The 20536-nt window shown below is 32.3% G+C and overlaps 2 protein-coding genes across 2 annotated transcripts in view; one reads left to right on the top strand and one right to left on the bottom strand.

Annotated features, from left to right (window-relative positions):
• The window catches only part of LOC119637410 (ecotropic viral integration site 5 ortholog), a 66214-nt gene extending 59397 nt beyond the window's left edge, over nucleotides 1-6817 (top strand). The window contains exon 12 of the mRNA XM_038033426.1: nucleotides 6773-6817. Within this exon, the coding sequence (XP_037889354.1) occupies nucleotides 6773-6802 (30 nt within the window). The 3' untranslated portion in view covers nucleotides 6803-6817. The remainder of the gene's footprint in view (nucleotides 1-6772) is intronic.
• A 716-nt stretch (nucleotides 6818-7533) lies between these two features.
• On the bottom strand, nucleotides 7534-13085 carry LOC119637397 (glutamine synthetase 2 cytoplasmic). The gene is made up of 5 exons (XM_038033398.1): nucleotides 12697-13085; nucleotides 8627-8967; nucleotides 8381-8572; nucleotides 8195-8298; nucleotides 7534-8126 (listed from the first exon to the last, which is right to left on the bottom strand). Exons 1-5 carry the CDS (start codon nucleotides 12878-12880, stop codon nucleotides 7838-7840), a joined length of 1110 nt encoding a protein of 369 aa, XP_037889326.1. The 5' UTR covers nucleotides 12881-13085; the 3' UTR covers nucleotides 7534-7837.
• Nucleotides 13086-20536: the final 7451 nt, after the last annotated feature.

Below are 20536 nucleotides of genomic sequence, written 5' to 3'. Positions count from 1 at the left end.
AAAAAAAAAAAAAAAAAAAAAAAAAAAAAAAAAAAAAAAAAAATCTTTAATTATAGCTGTTTTGTTATACTTAAAAGATTCATATAATTTGTGATCGTATTGCATACAAAAAACTTTTTTGATATTACATTTTCTTGTACTGCATATTTATAATGTTTGTTATATAATTACAATTGTTTTTTTTTTTTTTTCTTTTCTTTTTCTTTTACTTTTACGAAAAACATTCTATACACAATTAATTATGATAACAATTAGAAAAATCATTGAGAAATATAGCAAAGTATAAAAGCGTTAGAGTTTTCAAAAAAAAAAAAAAAGAATTAAAAAAAGGAAAGAAAAAAAATCCCTATAAAGTTCATGCGTTAAATTTTAATCAAATAAGATTTATTATTGCATGCTTGAGGATTTGTGTTAGAATCGCACAATAATCATAAAATTCTTTTCAAAATATCAACGGTACATTAATATTATCTTAAACGAATAATATAACGTAGTTCAAGTTTAGTCTCAAATTTATAAAAAAAATTAAGGTTAAAAACTAAGATAAAATTGTATCGAATTTCGAAACGATATGTGTTGCCAAATTTGAAAGTGAACATATTTGTGAACTCTTTAATACAATCTAAAAACTATAGAGAACTACACATTGGTTTATTGACAAAAAATCTATAAAATTCTGCCAAACACTCAAAATCAAGAAAAAATTAAACAAAAAAAAGTAAGAACACTAGTTTTCCTCTTTAGTTTTAGCTTTTAGTTTTTAAGTGCAATATAGATTGTGTTCGTCGCTTTTAATACAATTTCGTTTTTATATACTCAGCAAAAAAAAAAAAAAAAAAAAAAAAAGAGAAAAAAGAGAAGAAAATACGCACATAATTTTTATTTTTAATCCATTATTTGCTAACTTTGCTTGATTAGTTTTTACTATAAAAAGTATTTTTTATTAGATGTACCCCGATCCGGGACCTTATCAAATTCTACAAGTTATTTTATCAAAACATATGTAACTTTCACGAAGCAGTTCCAAGCTAACATTATATATAGTTATTTTCGAAAAAGTGATTCAAGAAATTTTGAAAAAAAAACATTTCGTCCTTTGTTTCTTATAAATACTCGTAGAGCATCACAAAACATATAAAATGCTTGATTGACATAAGTAATGTACATAAAATAGTGTGTCTAAAATATCAAGTTAAGCTTAGTCGGTTCATTTGGTCTACTTCTTACCTTTAATCTGTTGCTGGATCGCAACACTATTGAATTCGAATGTTTTTCAAAATTGCAAAAATGCGCGGCTAGCATGGTGTGTAAACGATCGATTTTCACTATAATCACGTACTCTACTATACTATCAATCAATACTATCTTGCATACAGCCCGAATTCTCGTCCATGAGCTTATTCGCTCACGACCATTACAAACTGTATAAATTGGTCTTCTATTTTGATTTGCATTAGTTTGCGTTCGTTTATCCAAATCATTACCACGATTATAGAGTCTATCACAAAAACCGAGTTACGATAAACTTTAATCATTGGTTTACACACAGTTCAAACCTACACTGCTCAAGTTATGAGGTTAGTTCCTGTTTAAGCATTTTGCAATATTTAGTGTAATATTAAATAATTATTTTAAAAATTTTTAATACTACAAGTCGCCAATAAGCGTACTGCATAAGCTGTACTGTGCTGTCTTTCAGACGAACCTTTTACTGCTCTACAATCCTACAAATTTCAAATGCTACAATCAATGCTTCTCATTATGTATGAATTTTATACAATTTTACAAACATATTCCTATCATCGACTTCCAGCCTGGAAAAAAAAAATTATTGAAAAAATTTATGTGAATTTTGTTTTTGCCCTCATGCATTATGAAGTCATAAGTCATAAATGCATTGAAAAATATAAATAAATTTAAGTGCGAGCATTGCATTCGCGCATAAAGAGCTAAAGAGAATATACGACACTAAGCCCGCTTAAAACAGATATTCAATTTTTAATGAACATATGAATCGATTCAGACGCATTTTGATCTTAATTTGGCGGCATTGAAAAAAAAGACTGGAGAAGGGCATACATAACATGTTTATTTCAACAACATTTTCGACTTTTCATTTCAAATAAAGAATACAAACAATTGGACATAGTTAAAACGATTGCATTATTCGTAGTGCCGTCGTTATGGAAAATAAAAATTTTTTATTTTCATTTGTCGTCTCGGATAAAACATAGCTTTTATGCATAAATTTATATGCCTAAAATGACTTATAATTTATTTAAAAGTTTTTCGACAGAATGTCTCTAAACATTTCATTTTCATTTAATTAATTTATATTAAACATATCTACGAAATTGACAAACATTGTAGATTTTAGAATAAATAGTCCCCCGACACAATATTATCTTATTGTGCCAAATACAAATTAAACACCTAAGTATGTTATATTCGTCTAAGGACGAACATTTGATGACCATCACCACCACCACTACCACCAACGTATTATGATTGCAAAGTTTTTTGAGAAAATGTAAGGGTATCCAGTGTTGGATTGGAATTAATTTTACACTGCGCTTTCCGTATAATCTTTGAGAATATTTTTGTTGAAATAAGTTTTCTGCCTACAATCCCTCTTATATCAATTTTCTTAACTTAATGGGTTGGGTAGGTTTGAATCTCCTCACTCGTGACATATGACATGTTTATTATAGGCGTTACAGAGAAAAGGAATTCCTCGGTGGGGTAGGTAGAATCCAAATACCGTTGAAACATTGTTTTATTGCGAATTTTTAAAAGAGAATTGCAAACATTACACAAGACATTTCATAGAATTTACTAATTTATACCGATCATAGATATTACTTAATACTTGAATAGTTAACACTAAACTAAACTTAATACTTTACTTTGACACCACAAGTTCTTGCATCATTTCATGTATATTCATTAGTTTTTTTTTTTTTGATTTCTTTCATTAATAACATTCCAAAGTTCTATGAAAATCGTAAACTTAACAAATGTCGCTCTCTACGATGTCCATTTATATACGTACATGTTCGTAAATTCTTAACAGTTGCGAAAAGCCATGGAGTAGACCTGACCTAAACAAGACGGTCAATCCACTTAACCGATATACATAAATTTTCAGATAGTCGGTCGGGTCAAAGAAAATGGTACACGATTGTCCAACGTACTTTTGAAATTCCATTACACGATTAAATAACGTAAAAGTAACACATAAGATACTACAAAAATGACTGTAACTCAATCATTCGAGAAATTTCAAAATGGAAAAAACCAATTCGCAATTAAAATCTTTAGCATTAAAGCTATTTATAAATTACAAGTAGAATTGTAACAATAAAAGAAAAATCTTGTCTTTAGAAAATTGTAGATAATTAATCATAATATTATCTATAAAATCCCTATTGTCAGGAAAAAAAAATTAATTATTACTATATTCTATCTGAAATTTACTTAATTTATTAAGAGAGAGAGAGAGAGAGAGAGAGAGAGAGAAAGTGTTCTTTCTTCAATCATTTATTATAAACCACTTTTTTTTATATCAGTTTTTCAAATTTTTCAATAACGAACCAGCCACGTTTATCTGTCTCGTGTATTGATGATGTTTTTATCCTCCTATCGTTTATTTTATATAGAACCTTAAATTATTCTACAAAATGTTTTTAAACTTTATAAAAATAAATGTTTAATTTGAATGAAACGAGAAAAAATAAACATATTTATATCCGCAAAGAAATAAAACAACAAAAATATCATTAAATAAAGAACTTAAAAGTAAATCATTTATAAAAGAATTTTCTCTTAATTCCTTCTGATCATCGTACATGTGTATATAGCGTGCAATATTTACAGGAAAAGCGTAAAGCGCTGTTCGCAAACTTGTTTTCATTGCGTTATATTACTGCGTAAGTGATAATCATCTTCTAATGTATTATTAATAGTTTATACCTTTACGTCTATCTCCCGATTAATCGGAGCGGTTTGTTCAAAACTTGTTTCAACTCAAAATAAAATGAAATTATAATCGTCCATTGAGCAAGCGTAAGCCCGCGGCTTCTGGGCACCCTTCATTACAACCGGCGCGAAGGAAAATTTGACCTTCACAAAAATATGTTAGAATATGAAAGGTTATTCTTTCAAAGACGAAAGAGTTGACGCAAATAAATCGACAGTACTGACAACCACACTACTGATTTCAGTTAAGATCAAAGTAGTTGCAAGAATTGCCTGATCATACTTGTGCAACGCATCCATGTATCTTTTAGAAGTTCGCTCCTCCTTCAATTTGCAATTGTGAATGAAATCTTGCAATTTCACATCGCACGCATTACGCATCACGCATCACTCTACAAGTTCATAGGATCGATGACAGTTTTTGCATAGTTTCGTCGTTCACTCGCACTAATAACATTAAGCAATATGCACTATTGATCCTTTGTCCTTTTCAATATAGTATATGAATATTATACCATGCGCATCCCAAAATACGGACGCCATAACTTTCCCAGCCGGCTTTTGAACTTTTGATGGAATTGACGCCTTTTACCGATTGCTGCTCACTTGCCCCAACCGAGATACAATTTGTCTCTAAAGTGTAGCAATAAATCGATGGTTCTTCCATTGACACATATAGCATGAAAACACGCCTCTTACTTCACCTAAACTACTTTGCTCCAAACAGCTGTTTTTGATTGAAGGTGAACAAATGCGATAGGCACTTCCAACAAAGCTTTCTCGTGAACAAATATTGATGTAAAATAGTAAATACAGTCACTATGTTTCGATATCGGTAAGGCATCAGCTAGTTCACGCAACATCACTTTTCCACTTTTCTGGCCTTCCAAAACGTTTTTGTGCACTTTATATAATGTTGTTCACCAAACTCGAGAGAGGACGTTAGTATGGCCGCGTTTAAAATCGACAAACAATCCACAAATTTATTTTCACGCTAGAGTAGATTCGCAATAATATCCTTTAACCCCACCCCCTGATTGTAAACCTATTTTTCTCCCATCACAAAAAAAAATATTTAATCAATTAAAGAATTTGAGATTTTTCCATTGTTTTGAAAATTCCAAAAGTACCGTCACTAAGAACGTAACCTAACCTATAAAATGATAGTAAGAATGTCATCAAGTTTTGACACATGTCGTTTGAAGATTGCTACTATTCAGAAATCATTTAAATCTGCCAACGATCATGTCATGTATATGTCAGATACGCGACTTATTGAGTGATTTGTTGTGCTGACAGTACATAAAGAACACCTTTTTTCAAAAGAAGTTGTATATATTAAAAAAATATATATATATTTAAAAATTTCCCAATTTGTAGATTTTCAAACTTTTACTTTTTTATTTTGATATTTACGATTTTGAACATATATCAGCATTATTACGACGGACACATGAACCTGAAGCTAATCAAAAATTAATCTGATCCGATTGGTATAATAAAAATTGCTTTTGTCTTAAGTTCTACAAGGTGCTATATACCCACATTTAGCACACTCTATACACACAATAGGTTTTAATAATTCCACTATATTAAATTGTTATACCCGACACCACTTGGGTTGCAAGTGTATATGAAGTTTGTGCAGATAGTTTACGATGCCAAGAAGGACTTGGAATAGACCCATCTTTTATTATATCAACTGATTCGGCATCAATTTGTGCATCAACAAACGAAGATCAGACGCAGAATCACTCTCTTACCTTGTCAGTCCGTGTTGTTTTCTTATATTCAATCGAGTGGTCACAATTTTTTTCGGTACAAGATCGAACGCCATTGAACATAGTTCGATTCGGGTCACTTTTTCGATCACTCCCCGTAGAACGTTTTATTACGAAAACTCGTTGTGTATATATAACTGTTGCTTGATGTCGGGTGTTTAATGGTTGCCCCTTGTCCACTATAGTGTTTTCACTTGCTGTTACTATTACGGTCTGTGTGGATGGAGAGCAAGCTTAAATCGAATCAGTAAACGATTCTTCATAAATAAGAAAACCTTAACTCGTCTTCTATACGAATGTTGCTAAAATTTGCAAAAGCTTAATGTACCCTGTACGACAAGGGCTGTAGCATAGAAATGTAATAGAGTTTCAGATTATTTTTCCGCCATAGATGTAATAAGAAATCTCAGTAAGACAAACTGCAGTCTCCATTTTATGAAAGAAAATCTTTTATCCCTACACTTTAATAGGCTCTTTTTTTTATGAATTTCACGCCAAATAAAAACGCAGCTGGTGAATCTGTGGGGATGGCGATACCCTTCATCCTTTCATATGCGTTAAAGATTGGGATAAAGGTTAATTTTAGCGACAATGATAAAGTAATCAAAATCATAATTCATATGCTCTTGTCCGATATTTATCAGCATCCGAGTCACTTATTAGCATCCGAGATTGAAAGCCAATACGAGCTTACTCTTATCTCTATGGTTTAATTCTGAATTTGCCTGCAACAAATTAATTTTACGATAGTCATATGCCCTTTACTTCTCTACTCATTACTACGCTATCTCTTCATATCCTACGAAACGATTCTCCCATCTTTAAGGTCTTAAATACCACACTCTCCTTTCAAAATACCCTATAATTATTTAAGCGAACATAAATAAATAGTACAATATAAATAATTTGAAGAAGAAGAGAAAGAAAACGCATATCATTGTAAATAGGCGATGTATTTAAAAGAAAAATTAGCTGCTAATTAATTATTAATTAATTAATTTTCTTTTTTATAGATCTTCTCTTACTTACATAACATATCTTAATCGCTAGATTAAGATTAACTTCAGCATTTTATATAATTTTTTACCCGAAGTTTCGCATTCTACTCTTGAACCGCATTGATTATAACGTGATATCAACACTTGCCTTTGATTTTTTAAGGGAAGGCACTGGAATATGTTAATAAATTCGGCGAAAGAATAATGAAACCTAAGATGTAAGTGGCTTCAGTTGATGGCGTTATTCTTATGCAACGAAAAGCGCTATTTATTAGGCGCTTACACGTATTTTGATAATTTTTTTAACGAGAAAAAGATGTTTATTAAGAAAAACTGTTACTACATATATTAACTGAAATATTTTCAAACATTGTCGAACGATATTCATTTGGCAGCAATCCAATCATTGCTCCATTTTCACACTTCTTCAGCTTTTCGAAACCCCATGCCAGTCAAGCTATGGTGGATCGATCTGAACAAGTGGTAATCAGAGGGCGCTAACCTGGCTCGAAACCGGTTTGAAATGCCAATTTCAATCAATTCCGATCCATTTTCTCTCCTTCGGATCTTTTCCATCGGATGTTAACGTCTAAAAACAGGTGATGCAACAACTGCTAAGCTGTTCGAAGGTTACTTGAGAGCTTCAGCTGTGTTTCGTCCGATAAATCTGCGATTGATTGTTTTACTGCCACTTTACTTTGCATTAGTGTCGCTGATCAAAATATATGTAAGCGCTTATTAAACAAAAATTAACTGTGAAAAAAAGTAGATCGGAGCACAGATAATAACATTTATTAATTTAGATATTTATTTAAATCATAAAGGAATTTGTTCATAATGCTAACACATAAAAATTATTACTTAATAAGGCTTCACCAGCTTATTATCTTAACTAATTTTCCTTTATATATTGTTCGCTTTGGTTTCACTATAACTCAGTTTAATCTGAGCGTTTAAATTTATCTGAACTTTATATGAAATCTCCATTGCGCGCTTGGTCGCCGTTTGTAATCACAACAACAAAAAAGTATTCCTTGTCATGTAATTATGTCTACCGTTTTGCGGTGAAGGGCATTTACATCACTCATCTAAGCAAATAGTACGTAGTATGGCTTCCACTACAGAGTATGGATCGCAATTTGAGCTTGGGCGACGGTCTTCAAAATAGCCTTTGCCTTCATCGTTAACACCTCGCGGTATACGTATGGAACAGCCGCGATTCGCGACACCAGCGCTAAAGTCGTTAATAGAACTCGTTTCGTGTTTACCAGTTAAACGACGTGCATTATCTTGTCCTTGTTTTGGATCATACGCACGTATATGTCTCTCGTGCACTTTAGCCAGCTTTGCTACAGCATTTTCAATGTCTCTGTGTGTGTATACAAAAGAAAATACAAAAAATTTTAATTGCTGAACGATTATATAAAATGATCTTACTTAATGCCGCCATCTTCACGCATAGCCTTCGTGGATACATTAGTATGAGCTCCAGCTCCATTCCAGTCACCCGGTACTGGTTTAGGATCTAAAGTTGCAACAATCTGATTTGATAGATAGGTAAGCGGTCAGGTAAATATTATTAGTAATACTCTCATCTCTCATGTTCTTCCATTAAAGACTTACACCAAACTCCTCAGCAATACGATGCAGCAGAAATCTGGCCATCCATAAATCATCTCCAATGCTTATACCTAGGCAAGGTCCAACTTGAAATTCCCATTGAGCTGGCATTACTTCGGCGTTAGTGCCAGATATTTTAATGCCAGCATATAAACAAGCCTTGTAATGAGCGTCGACAACGTCTCGTGCGTACACCTAACAGAGAATTTAATTAATTTCAATTTTATAATTTATGAATTTTTTATTTACTTTATTAGCGCCAACACCACAGTAATAAGGACCTTGTGGTCCGGGAAAACCATTTTTAGGCCAACCTAACGGATGTGCATCGAAATCTAGGAATGTATATTCTTGTTCAATGCCAAACCACGGTTGTTCATCTAAGCATTTGTTAACAACTTCCAAACATCCTTTACGATGATTTGTATCGGTTGGTGTACCATCAAATTTATATGTATCACACATAACCAATATATGATTGCCACGTCGAAAAGGATCCTTGTATAGGGCTACAGGATGCAAATAGGTATCCGAATTAGAACCATGCGCCTGATAAGTGGAGCTGCCATCATAATTCCAAATAGGAAGCTCTAAAAATGAAATTCACATTTAAGAATATTAAAGACGTGAGAAATACTCTCAATATTCAAACAAAACCAATTCACTCGTGATTGTAATTTTATGTCCCTTATACACTTCGCCTAAAATAACATGTCATCACTGATATCAAAAATTATACTCTATTTCAACGTAAAAGCCTCTGAGCTCAAAAAACTGCAGATGACGTCGTCCAAATGAAGCAAAAATAACTTTGTTCTTGAAGACCCTATTCGACTTTACCTATTTTTATTGTAAAGTACTAAAATTTCAATCTCGTTCCCATATAAAGGCATACTATTCATGCGAACTCGTATATATTTTTTGGGATACGAAAAAAAATAGACCGACATGATCCAAGCTTCGGTAAAGTTTGATGTTTAACTACTCTAATGTACGAATTTGCATCTTTTTGCTATATATGAGCCTCACTTTGAATAAGAGGCGCTATATGAAAGGGGATCCAAAATGCCATTATTCGGTAATTTTTATCGAGAAATTTTGAAAATTACAATTTCTTTTTTCAACAAAGGACATTACAAGAGAACCGATCGTATAAATTATCCGATACATTTCATATTCAATAGGACTCATTCTTGGATCAATGCACGTCAGTATGCGAAATTTCCCAAAAATATCTCAAAAATATCTCATATGTTATACATAAAAATATATGGATAGACAGTAGACCGACAAATAAATTTAAATCGATTCAGAAGATGACGCTGTGGCGGTTAGTATCGTATAAGTTGTGTCCATCTTAAATCCTTCTGGGTATTGCCCATACATCCACACACGAACTTAATATCCATACTCAATACCACAGGTCATGTGGGATTGGGATATAAAGATTCTACGCCCTCTACTAGAAAGGTAAATTTGTTCAAAATTGAAAGAGGACTAGAATGCGATACTCATGTTTTAAGTTCAAAGTTGTGACCTCGCTGAAGAAGTAAATTTTTCAATCAGGTAAGAGATTTGACCTATCTAGCGTAAGACGTTTCGGATATCGCTAAGAATATTTAGCATAATTTAAAATGATAAAAGAAAATTTGTAGAAAACATTTTGAAGGTCACATTTTCCCTTAAGGAAGTTATTAGAGCAATAGGAAATGAAGAAACCTTGGCGTACTCTGTTGTCGAGCTGCTAGCTTTTGAAATAAGTTCAGACGATTCAATAGAAGTCGCAGAATCACTATCAATTTCTTCAATATCCACGAGCATGATTAAAATTCGAGTTTTTTTTTTATTATTAATTTAAAATTGAAGGATATGTTGAATAACACGAGCTCGTAAAAATTTAATAAATAGGTTGAGAGGTCTTCTACCTCTGAGGTATTTGTGCTTAAAAAGAAAAAGGAAAAGAAAACAAACAAGTAAGAAAATTATGTTCGGTTAGGACCCATCATGCTTATCCTAAAAAGGACAAACGAAGTAAACGAACTAAATGTCCATGCTCTGTAATATGGAGTAGGCGCGGGTGATTTTTTACATTATCAAAATTAAAGTTTTTGCCGCGTTGGCGTGTGAGCGTTGTAGGCGTGTCTTTGGCAAAGTTTAAGTCACTTCCAAACTCTTTTGCAATTTATAGGCGATACTGGCCAAATAATTTATATGCTTTATGGGCTTTTTGAAGTTTATCTCTGCGCATTGTAAATGTATTCAAAAAAAAAAATTCAACTTTGATACACTATAATACTTGATAGGCGTGGTCAATTTTTCCATTTTTGTGCAGCCACTAGAGCATCACCCACAGAAAGTACGCTCAAATTTTTGGGCATTTATCTGCTGTGGTTTATGAGCAATGATTAGAAAAACAATTCTTTATTCCTCTTGAACGTAGTGCTGTAACCATGTCCTTCGATCGATTTGACTCATTTTCAATGCCAACCTGCGTGCGAGAACCTGCAATATCAATGTTGTCAAATTTGAAGTCGATAGCTTCATTTTGGCGGCCAGGAGAATGTTTACAACAAACATTGCATAGGTAGACAGACGGACATGCATAAATCGATTTATGTATATATACTTTATGGGGTGTCTAGCACTCCTTGCTGGCCGTTACAAACGTTTTCACAAAATGAATATATCCCACATCCTTCGGTGACGGGTGTAATCATTATAATATGTAAACAAGTAAGAAGACGAAGATCACCACGATCCTGAAAAAAATGGAAAAATATTAAATTTTCATACCCTACAATACTGGGTGAGCGCGGTTGATTTTTTCTATTTTCAGAATAAAAGTGAAAATTTTTATAGTGTGTATGTATTGTACTTTATAAGTAACAGGCGAAAATGTTCGCACTTTTTGTTACACGGCTGTGTGAGCGTGTTGTAGGAGTTTTGTTTTAAAGTTTGGGTACTATTTAAATTCTCTTGCAAGCTTATGGACGATATCATCACTTTTGCGAACGCGCGAATGTTTACCACAGATACTACACGGCTGCGTAGACGGACGGATGGACAGATGAACGGACAAACATGCTTAAGAGCGGTATAAAAGTTTTGAATAAAAATTAAATTATGACATACTATAAAATTGAGTAGGCATGGACGCTTTTTTTCCATTTTTCGTCTTTCGGTAATGGGCAAAAAAAAAAAAACGCAGTTTAACTTACTAAGTTCTGATACTCTCTCATCAAGGTCAAAGTGGATTGTGATTGTTAGTTATAATACATGTAGGATATAAAAATTACACAATTACAATCTAACTCATGTTAGTTTTAAGTGAGTTAAAAAACATTGTACAAGATATATTGTTGCCTTAACAACATTTTACTTAACCGCACTGCCCTACAAATCAACAACAAATTAAGTAAACAGCATGTAAGAGTATTAAGATTGCCTTGAGATACCCAATAATATAATAATAATGCAGTTTTCATTTCTGCTTAGGCGAAAGTTTGGCAAAAGGTTGCTGAATAAAAATATCTTTAAAGACAAGACGCAATCAAGTAAGTATCAAGTGCAACGAAACACTCTTTGTCTTTTCGTATGTGTGTGTGTGAGTGTGGTCACTTGAAAGCTAAAACCTTTTTAGAATGTTTAATTTATATTATAAATAATTATTGACATGTAAGCTCGTTCACATTTATGACTAAGTATTGCTTGCGATAGACTTTTTCTTTGGTCTTTGTCTGAGCTGTTACAAGGACATTTGCTTTGATAAAAGAAGAACACACAAAACAATTTTATGTTAAAGTAAATTTCCGTAAACAATTCAACTAAACATGCATTGCCTGGCATATGTATTCTATATGTATATGTATGCATTGGAACATGAGGTTTGAAAAAGATGGGCAAGCGGCCAATTCTTGTCCCCTGCACGCTGCACTTAGGTAAGAGAAGAAAGGAAAAGAGAGATTTTTATTTACACTCTTCAAAGTGTTTATCAGTCAGTTACATAAATTTTTTTCCTTTGCATTTTTTTTTTTTTCCTTAAATTAAATTTCAAAATTTACGCTTTTCGTAAAAATTAGAAGTTACAGACAATAAATCGTAAACTGTTAGTTTTCAATATTTAGTGGGAAAAATTTGAATAAAAAAATTCTCGTTATGGCTTTGAATAAAAGGTTCATTTGTTTATTAATATTAACCATTACTACATAACTCAATCTTCAATGTAGTTTTTGGGCCATTGTTAGAAAAAAATTTTTTTTTTAATTTTATAGCTACAAAAAAAAAAATTATTTTTAAGGAGGAAAAATGCAATACATTACCGCTTGGCTTTGTGGGTATAAAATCCAAAGTACGATCTTTGCAACGAACATCCTCACCAGTGCCATCAATCCACACATAGGTGGCCTGAACAATATCATCATCTAAAGGCAAATTTAAATATCGATCTAAAATTGTTTTATTAATATGGGCGTTAGGTGAATCTTCCAAAATTCGAACCGACATCTTGAAATCTTATTATTATTAATCACTTGTTGGGTTGTTTTTTTTTTTTTTTTTTGTTTCAAAATTCTATTTTTCACTAGCGTTTCAAATACTTTGTCACTTTAACACAAATTTATTTGGAATGGAATTTTTAATGGAAAAATTTCAAATATATATTTTATTTAAAATCTAACCGCTCGTTCCCTTATATATGCATGTAATAAGAACTCAATTCGTTATATTCGTTACTATCATTGGAGCACAACTAAGCTGGAACACAATAGTCAATCACAATATATATATATATATATATATATATATATATGTACATATATATATGCGATATTTTTACTATTTTGTACCTCTTGCTCGTTACTTTACCATAATACAAATGAAAATGAAAATGAAAAAATAAATAAATAAAAAAACAAAAACAAAATAAAAACAAAAGCATTTATTCTATGAGTTGATTCAATCAAACGTATTAGTGACATCTAATTTGTAAATTTGCGAGATTTGTTTTCTTTTTTTTTTGTTATTCGTTTTTCGCTTTCATTTTAATCAACTCAAATTAGAAATGAAAAAAAAAAAAAAAAATGAATAAAACAGCAATAAAGTAAGAGTAAGTGAGAGAACAATTTGCTCAATCATTCTCAATCATAATGCACAGTAATGTAATGCAATGATTTTGGCCACCACCTGTAGCAAAATAAGATCATACATGCACACACGTAATCCACAAATACACACTCACACATAATCAAATGAAATATGCCATTCTCCCCCATACTTAATTACTTTATATTAAGCATAAAATAAAAGCTTAATTTTCCCTAAACAAAAAACAAAAAAAATTTTGAGTAAACAGAGAAAAGTTACATTCACTAATAGGACGACACTATTATAGGTACATACGCGGGCGACTCTCTTCACCTAAAATCGTTTTCGTGCATTGATAAATACTATCTGTTGCACGTGCATTTATAATTTATAGAAATTTTTACATTTCATGGTCAATGTCTCTCAATCAAAATGTAAAACTTGAAAGGATAATTGGTCGCTAGAAATTTTTAAATTTACATCAATTATCTACACGAACTTGTTCACGCAAATTTTTACAATATTTACAAAAAAATTTAAAATTTTAAACGCAAGCCACGAGCAAGCTGTACTGTTAAAGCTTGCTTCCTTTCCTTTTTTTTATACCCACCACGCTAGGCATGGGGGGATGTATTCACTTTGTTTTATTTCATAATGCATGTAACGTCCCAAAAAAAAAACTTCCGAAACCCTATACTGTGTATACATTTTTGATCAGAGTAAAATTCTGAATTGATTAGGCCATTACCGTTCGTCTGTGTGGTGTTTGTTGTTGGCAATCTCCTAGTCGCAAATACGATAATTTGGTGGAAACATTGAAAATGGGCCAAGTTTTTGCGCGCAGGTTGGTGTTAAACATCGGCCAAATTGGTCAGAGGAGAAGCCCGCAGAGGGGCACAAACCTTTTCCTAAATAATAACAGCGATATAGGTATCAAATAAAAGTGCTTGGACGTCACGGCGTAATGAACTAATTTTTCGTTACAATATCATTGACTTGGGTATCACACAAAAGGACTTGGAAAGTAGAACGCGACAAGCCAAGTGTGTTAATTCTACATTAATTGTGGTAGCCGTCACAATTTAGTCGATAACTGTTTTCTTAATAGCACCTTCGACTTAGGTATCCAATGGAAGTAATTCGAGAGTGGAAGGCGTTAATAGTTATAATTTAAATATGGTGGACGTTTAACACATAAAGTCTTGCGGCGTTTAAAAAAAACCGATTTCTTGGACATAAAAATCTTAAGTTGTCCAGCGCTTATGTGGTGGGTATGCGAGATTCGGCCACTGCCGAATGTAACTTCCTTACTTGTTTTTTTTCTAACCTGAATTATTTAATTGAAAACAAAAAAGATTGCCAAGAGTTCTATACGAATGACTTATTTTATTAATTTTAACAGAATAAAATATCACCTAATAAACTGTCAGTCCTTTCAATTTCAAGGTCCCTTTTAAAATTAACTTTTCGAAATTATACTGTTATTTTCACAGCACTTACCGAAAGGCGGATCTCGTAATTTTATATTCATTCATTTTGAGCTCACTAGAGACTTTATAACATATACGGAATTTACCACTACGATTTTAAGATAAAATAACAAATAAAAACACTATAGTGGTCCACGGTCCATTAAATACACGCACATCAGTTCATTTGATGTAGTTATTCATATGATGACCTTTGGAAAGGTGGGTTCTTGAGTCAAATATCACATTAATGTAAGAAGCTTCATCAATATATCTCAGAAATTGTGAGCTATGAATTGAACACAAAATAGCTTTTACCTTTTTATACCCTACACCATTTGTGGTACAGGTTATAGTAAGTTTGTGCGAACTTATGGAACATGCAGAAGGGCGTAACGCCTTCTATTATATCGATCTATTCAGAATCCTTTCCTGAATTAATCTAAGCTTGTCTGTCCGTTTACGCGTCCGATGTCTATCCACGTACACCTCCAGGTCGTAATTTCTAAGATATTTTGATGAGATTTAATATACTGACTTGCTTTGATCCAAGGTTAAACGCTTTTGAAAATGGTTCGGATCGATCTACTTCTTTGACCACTCCCCGTACAATTCCTTATTTTTCAAAGTCATAATACGGAAAACAAGTGAAATTTTCAGAATTTTTCGACAAGAGTCGCTCAACGATAATATTTCGACATTCTCAATTGATATGAAACATGGGGTAATTTTTTGAACCCCTTCTCTTATAACCGTTTCTACGAAAACTGAATGTTTTATGGTAAGAAAGTGTAATTTTTAATATTTCATGATAAAAATTGGTTCATAGTAGTAAATTGGGGAAGAAATCAATCTTACCGAATTTGGACCAGGTAGGTCTATTTTCTGAATAATGTCGCATATAAAAGATTCTCAGGAAATATAGACCCTTACACGTCAAAAAAGCTTAATTGTTGTTAATGTTTTTCGATTAAAATTTGTTCATGATAGTAATTTGACATAAAAATCAAATGAACCAAATTTGAACCGAATGGGTCTTGGACCCCACAAAAAGCTCTTTAGAAAAAGGCTTAAAATTAATATTTTATGGCATGGTAAAAATTTAACAAAAAAAGCAATGGTATAGACCTCGAACCACATGTGGGGCGAGAGTCTAATTTACCGTTTTTTACGACAGAAAATGAAAAATTATAAAAGTTTCAGGAAGTAAATTCAGTGTAGTAAACGAAATGGTGTAGGGCATCTAATTGTACGTCTTTCCCGACTATAGCGTGCTTACTTGTTGTCTAATAAAACCGTCGATTCATTTTTGGGATCTCTGATGAATTTAAGGATTTGCTGTCTGTTTTTGCCGTAACAGACGGTTACACATGACATTGTCATATTGTAAAGGCGTTATTTTCTCTCTGTGTAAACGTTTTTTCTTTTTTTTGCAGTGAAAAAAATAGTACATTATATATTAGCCTGACCCTGTTTGATACTTCCGACCTGTGAATATTTGCATCAATGTCTAACCTCTTAGACCTCATAAACAAATACAATAATAACCAAGTAAGAAAAATATATTCGGCGGGGGGGGGGGGGGGCGAATCTCGCCTGCCCAGCAAAATGTTTTTCGCATTCTACTCTTCAAGTTCTTTTATTTGATACCTATATCGATAGTATTATTAAGAAAAAAGTAAGCGCGATGTGTACCATATCCATTTGATAATTAACACACTTTTAGGCGGATAATATATCTTCATTTAAGGAGTGTACAAAATAGTCTTTTGCCTTAGTCTTTTGCCTGACACTACTTTGCTTTATAAAAAATAAGCAGAACACCTCAAAAAAGTGGAAAAAAAATTTAATCACTTATATTTTTCTGTGGGCGTGGCAGATATTTTCAATTTCGTAAAGTAAATGTGGAAAATGTCAGACTTCTAAATTGTACAATTTTTGAGTGGCCGGCATATATCCACAAATTTTTGTTAAGAAAAACGGAGTTGCGTGCAGTTTGTGCTCCACTGCGGGCTTCTGCGCTGACTAATTTGACCCATTTTCAATGTTTCCACCAAATTTGAAGTCGATATTTTAATTTTTGCGTCCAGGAGAGTGCCGACAACAAACACCACATAGACGAACAGACATGGTTAAATCAACCATTAAAAAATATATACTCTTTAGAGGGTCTCTGAAGCTTCCTCTTGGGTGTTATGTGCATTATGGGAAAAAACAAAACGAGCGTGCCATCATTTTACAGTGATGCATATAATTATTACAATGAAAATATTATATGTTTATCATTTGTTCCATCTATTGGTAAAATACAAAGTATCAACCTACACAATGGCTAAATTTAATGATTTTGACCTTTCTCTACATAAAATAAAATATCTGGAATGAAGCCGTTACCGCAGCTGTCTGCTGACAACAAATTGAACCATGTATTGTTGCGAAAAATGATCAGGAATAGTGGCTAATAGATGCGAATTCATCGTCTTGCATGACATCGCTCGGCCACACGTTACAAGAGTTGTCATGTTGTCAAGTGTACACTGTTGCCGTTCGAGTGGGAAGCTCTGCCGCACCCATCATATCCAAAAGACATAGCGCCTTCTGATTACCACTTGTTCAGATCGATCCATCATAGCTTGACTGGCACGGGGTTTCGAAATGCTGAAGAAGTGTGAAAATGGATCGATGATTGGATTGCTGCCAAATGAATATCGTTCTTTCGAGACGGTTTCGCCATGTTGACAGGAAGATGGGGAAAAGTTGTACGAAATGATAGAAAATATATTGATTAACGGACATATGTTGTACCAACTTTTCTCATTAAATGCTGTTTTCGAGTGAAAAAATGATCAGAATAAATGTAAGCACCTATTACTTCGAACCAAACAGCATTAAGGTAAGTACTTTACTTTTTCGCGGAGATTACACGCAGCTTAGGGCAAGTCAGGACATTGTAGAGTATTACAATAACTTCAATAACGTCTTAGAAAAATCTTGTTACCATGCAATCCTCGAGAGAGAAGATGCGGAGAGACTAGTTAAACGTAAAAGGAATCTTTTACGTTACTTTGGTGAACAATATTCATGGAGATGATGAGGTATTCCTGGGGAAGAGATAAGCCATGTACACAGCACAAGAATATAATCCCGGGGGAAACTATTCAAGTCAAACGGTTCTATAACAATTGTGGTCGAAGAACACTGTAAATGACTCTATCGAAAATCATGAATATATAACATCAACCAGCATAATAAACCAAGATGGAGTAAATAAGAGGCAAAGAGAAATCAACAAATTCTTTATTAATTGCCACGAGTACCTTAATCAACGTAGTGTCTTTTGCAAATTAATAAATGCTTAATCCTAACTGACGAAGAGTAAGAATTAATGTATATTCCTACAGACAAACCTATTACATTTCGCGGGAAACAATGAATTCGAATTTACAATGTATAAGATGGAAGCGAATGAAAACAATAAACAAAATACAAAAAGTTATTTAAAAAAAAGATATTTCTGTGATTATTATTATTATTATTATTTATTGTTTTTATTGATATTATATATTGTATTATATATTTGAATGATTTTTTTTCTCATTGAATTTTTAACTTTAACAACGTGATCGCGTTTCGTCAGACAATATTGATTATAGTAGTTACAACATAATCTGCTAATCAATTATTTCGTTGCTTGTTATCTAAATGCAACAATTTTGTAATTTAACTGCTTTAAGGGGTAATTTTTTAATAAAAGTCAAATAAGCATTACTTACCTCAATTGATGATGGAGGATGCTAACAGCATACATACATATGCATACATACAGAATACAGTTTTTCGAATTAAATCAACTGAAAGTGGGGGAATAAAAAACAAAACAAACATATTTGCCTCCACCACTGAACAGCACTTTAGGCGCCCCGTTTGCAACACTTAACATTAAATATCAGAAAGATCTTGCATACTCTTAATCAGCGAGAGATTTGTATTTTGTTGGAATAGTTATAGTCGTAAAAAAAATAAATAAATAAATAAATAGATAAATTGAAAAACCTTTAAAACATTAAATATATTTCCATTTCATGTCCGAACGTTTCGACAGACATTGATAAGACAGCCTTTTACAAGGTACATTTCTTTAAAGATGAACTTTATCACGTAAATTTTATAACATTTTCATCTTCATCTGGCATTAGCTAACACTTCGTTCACAGTTCGTTAACTCATTTTTCCTGAATATATGAAAAATGCAGTGTTGGGTATCCAAGGTTCGTACATGGGGAATATATTTTGCGAAACGATTCTGATTATAAGTAAGCAGTCATATAATCGCATGCAATCATTTTTTTTTTTTTTTTTTTTTTAATAATAATAATGCATTTTTTTTATTGGTGTATATGCTTTTTAGTTAGAAAATGCAATCATTACTATGAATAAAATCCGTAATAACTTTGAAAATTAAATCTTACCGTTCAAGATAAGAAGGAGGAAGAATCGAATGTGTATAATAACTATATTCACCAGGATGCAAAACTATTCATAAAATGAAAACGATGAATGGAAAATTTTATTTTATATATTAATTGAGAGAGAAAGGAAAACAAAAAAAAAATTAACTATATTTAGTGTTCCGTAATCATCTTTCATTCTTTTTTTCTATAAATAATAATCATCTTATTCGAATTTATATTGCTTCCTATACTTATCACCGAAATATGAAACGCTACATTTGTTATATCGATTTTAGTGCCGACAAAAACACTTCGAATATATCCATATTCCGATATCGATAGACCAATGTGTGATGGCTTGCAACTAGCAAGACCTTGCAATTAGTGAGACGGTGTAGTAATGACAATAATTATTTGCTACTTACGATAAATGCTTTTCCTCAATATTATAAAACAATTTATAATAAAATTTTAAGGCAAGTTTTTGTTTTTCACAAAATTCAACATTTGTTAAAGAAAAATAATCTGAAAAATATTATTCAAAATATCATCGATCAAATTTCTGTCAAGGAAATGACTCAGCGTTGTTCAGAAGTTTATGTCACTGCGATTGGATAAAATTATAATCAAAAGAGCAATGTCCAGTAATCAAGTTTCCTTGACGAGTTTTCCAATATCAAAAAGTCGTTTATTTCTAAATAAAATGAATGAAGAAATTATTGAAAGTATCCCTGTGGAAATTTTCGAATTTCATCTCGAAAAAATAACTCGTCTCGAACAAACAAAAAACCATCGATTGCAGCCAATGTTAACCGACAGCAGCGTAACGTCTGCTAATAACAACGAGCAGAGTGGGACAACATTTTCTAACAAACGGTATCATTCAACGCCCCGTAGTAATACTTATGTTTCCCCTTAGAGAACGCACTGAACTAACCTTTACTCCAATTGTTTAGAGGCAACCCCCTATTTGACATTGCTCTACTAATTCTTATACGCTGCCTTAAACTTACGGTCCTGCAAAGAACTACATTTAACACTATTTTTGAATCCCAAGTAGATGCTAAAAGTATTACAAAAGTGGGCGGCAGTTTCTAGAGGAATTTTTTATATGGAATTATATAATGGGTTTCATTTAAGTTGATTGATATTGATTT

Source organism: Glossina fuscipes, unplaced genomic scaffold (genome assembly GCF_014805625.2).
Source record: "Glossina fuscipes isolate IAEA_lab_2018 unplaced genomic scaffold, Yale_Gfus_2 59, whole genome shotgun sequence".
Classification (NCBI taxonomy): Eukaryota; Metazoa; Arthropoda; class Insecta; order Diptera; family Glossinidae; genus Glossina; species Glossina fuscipes.
This window is presented reverse-complemented; position numbering and strand designations above follow the sequence as displayed.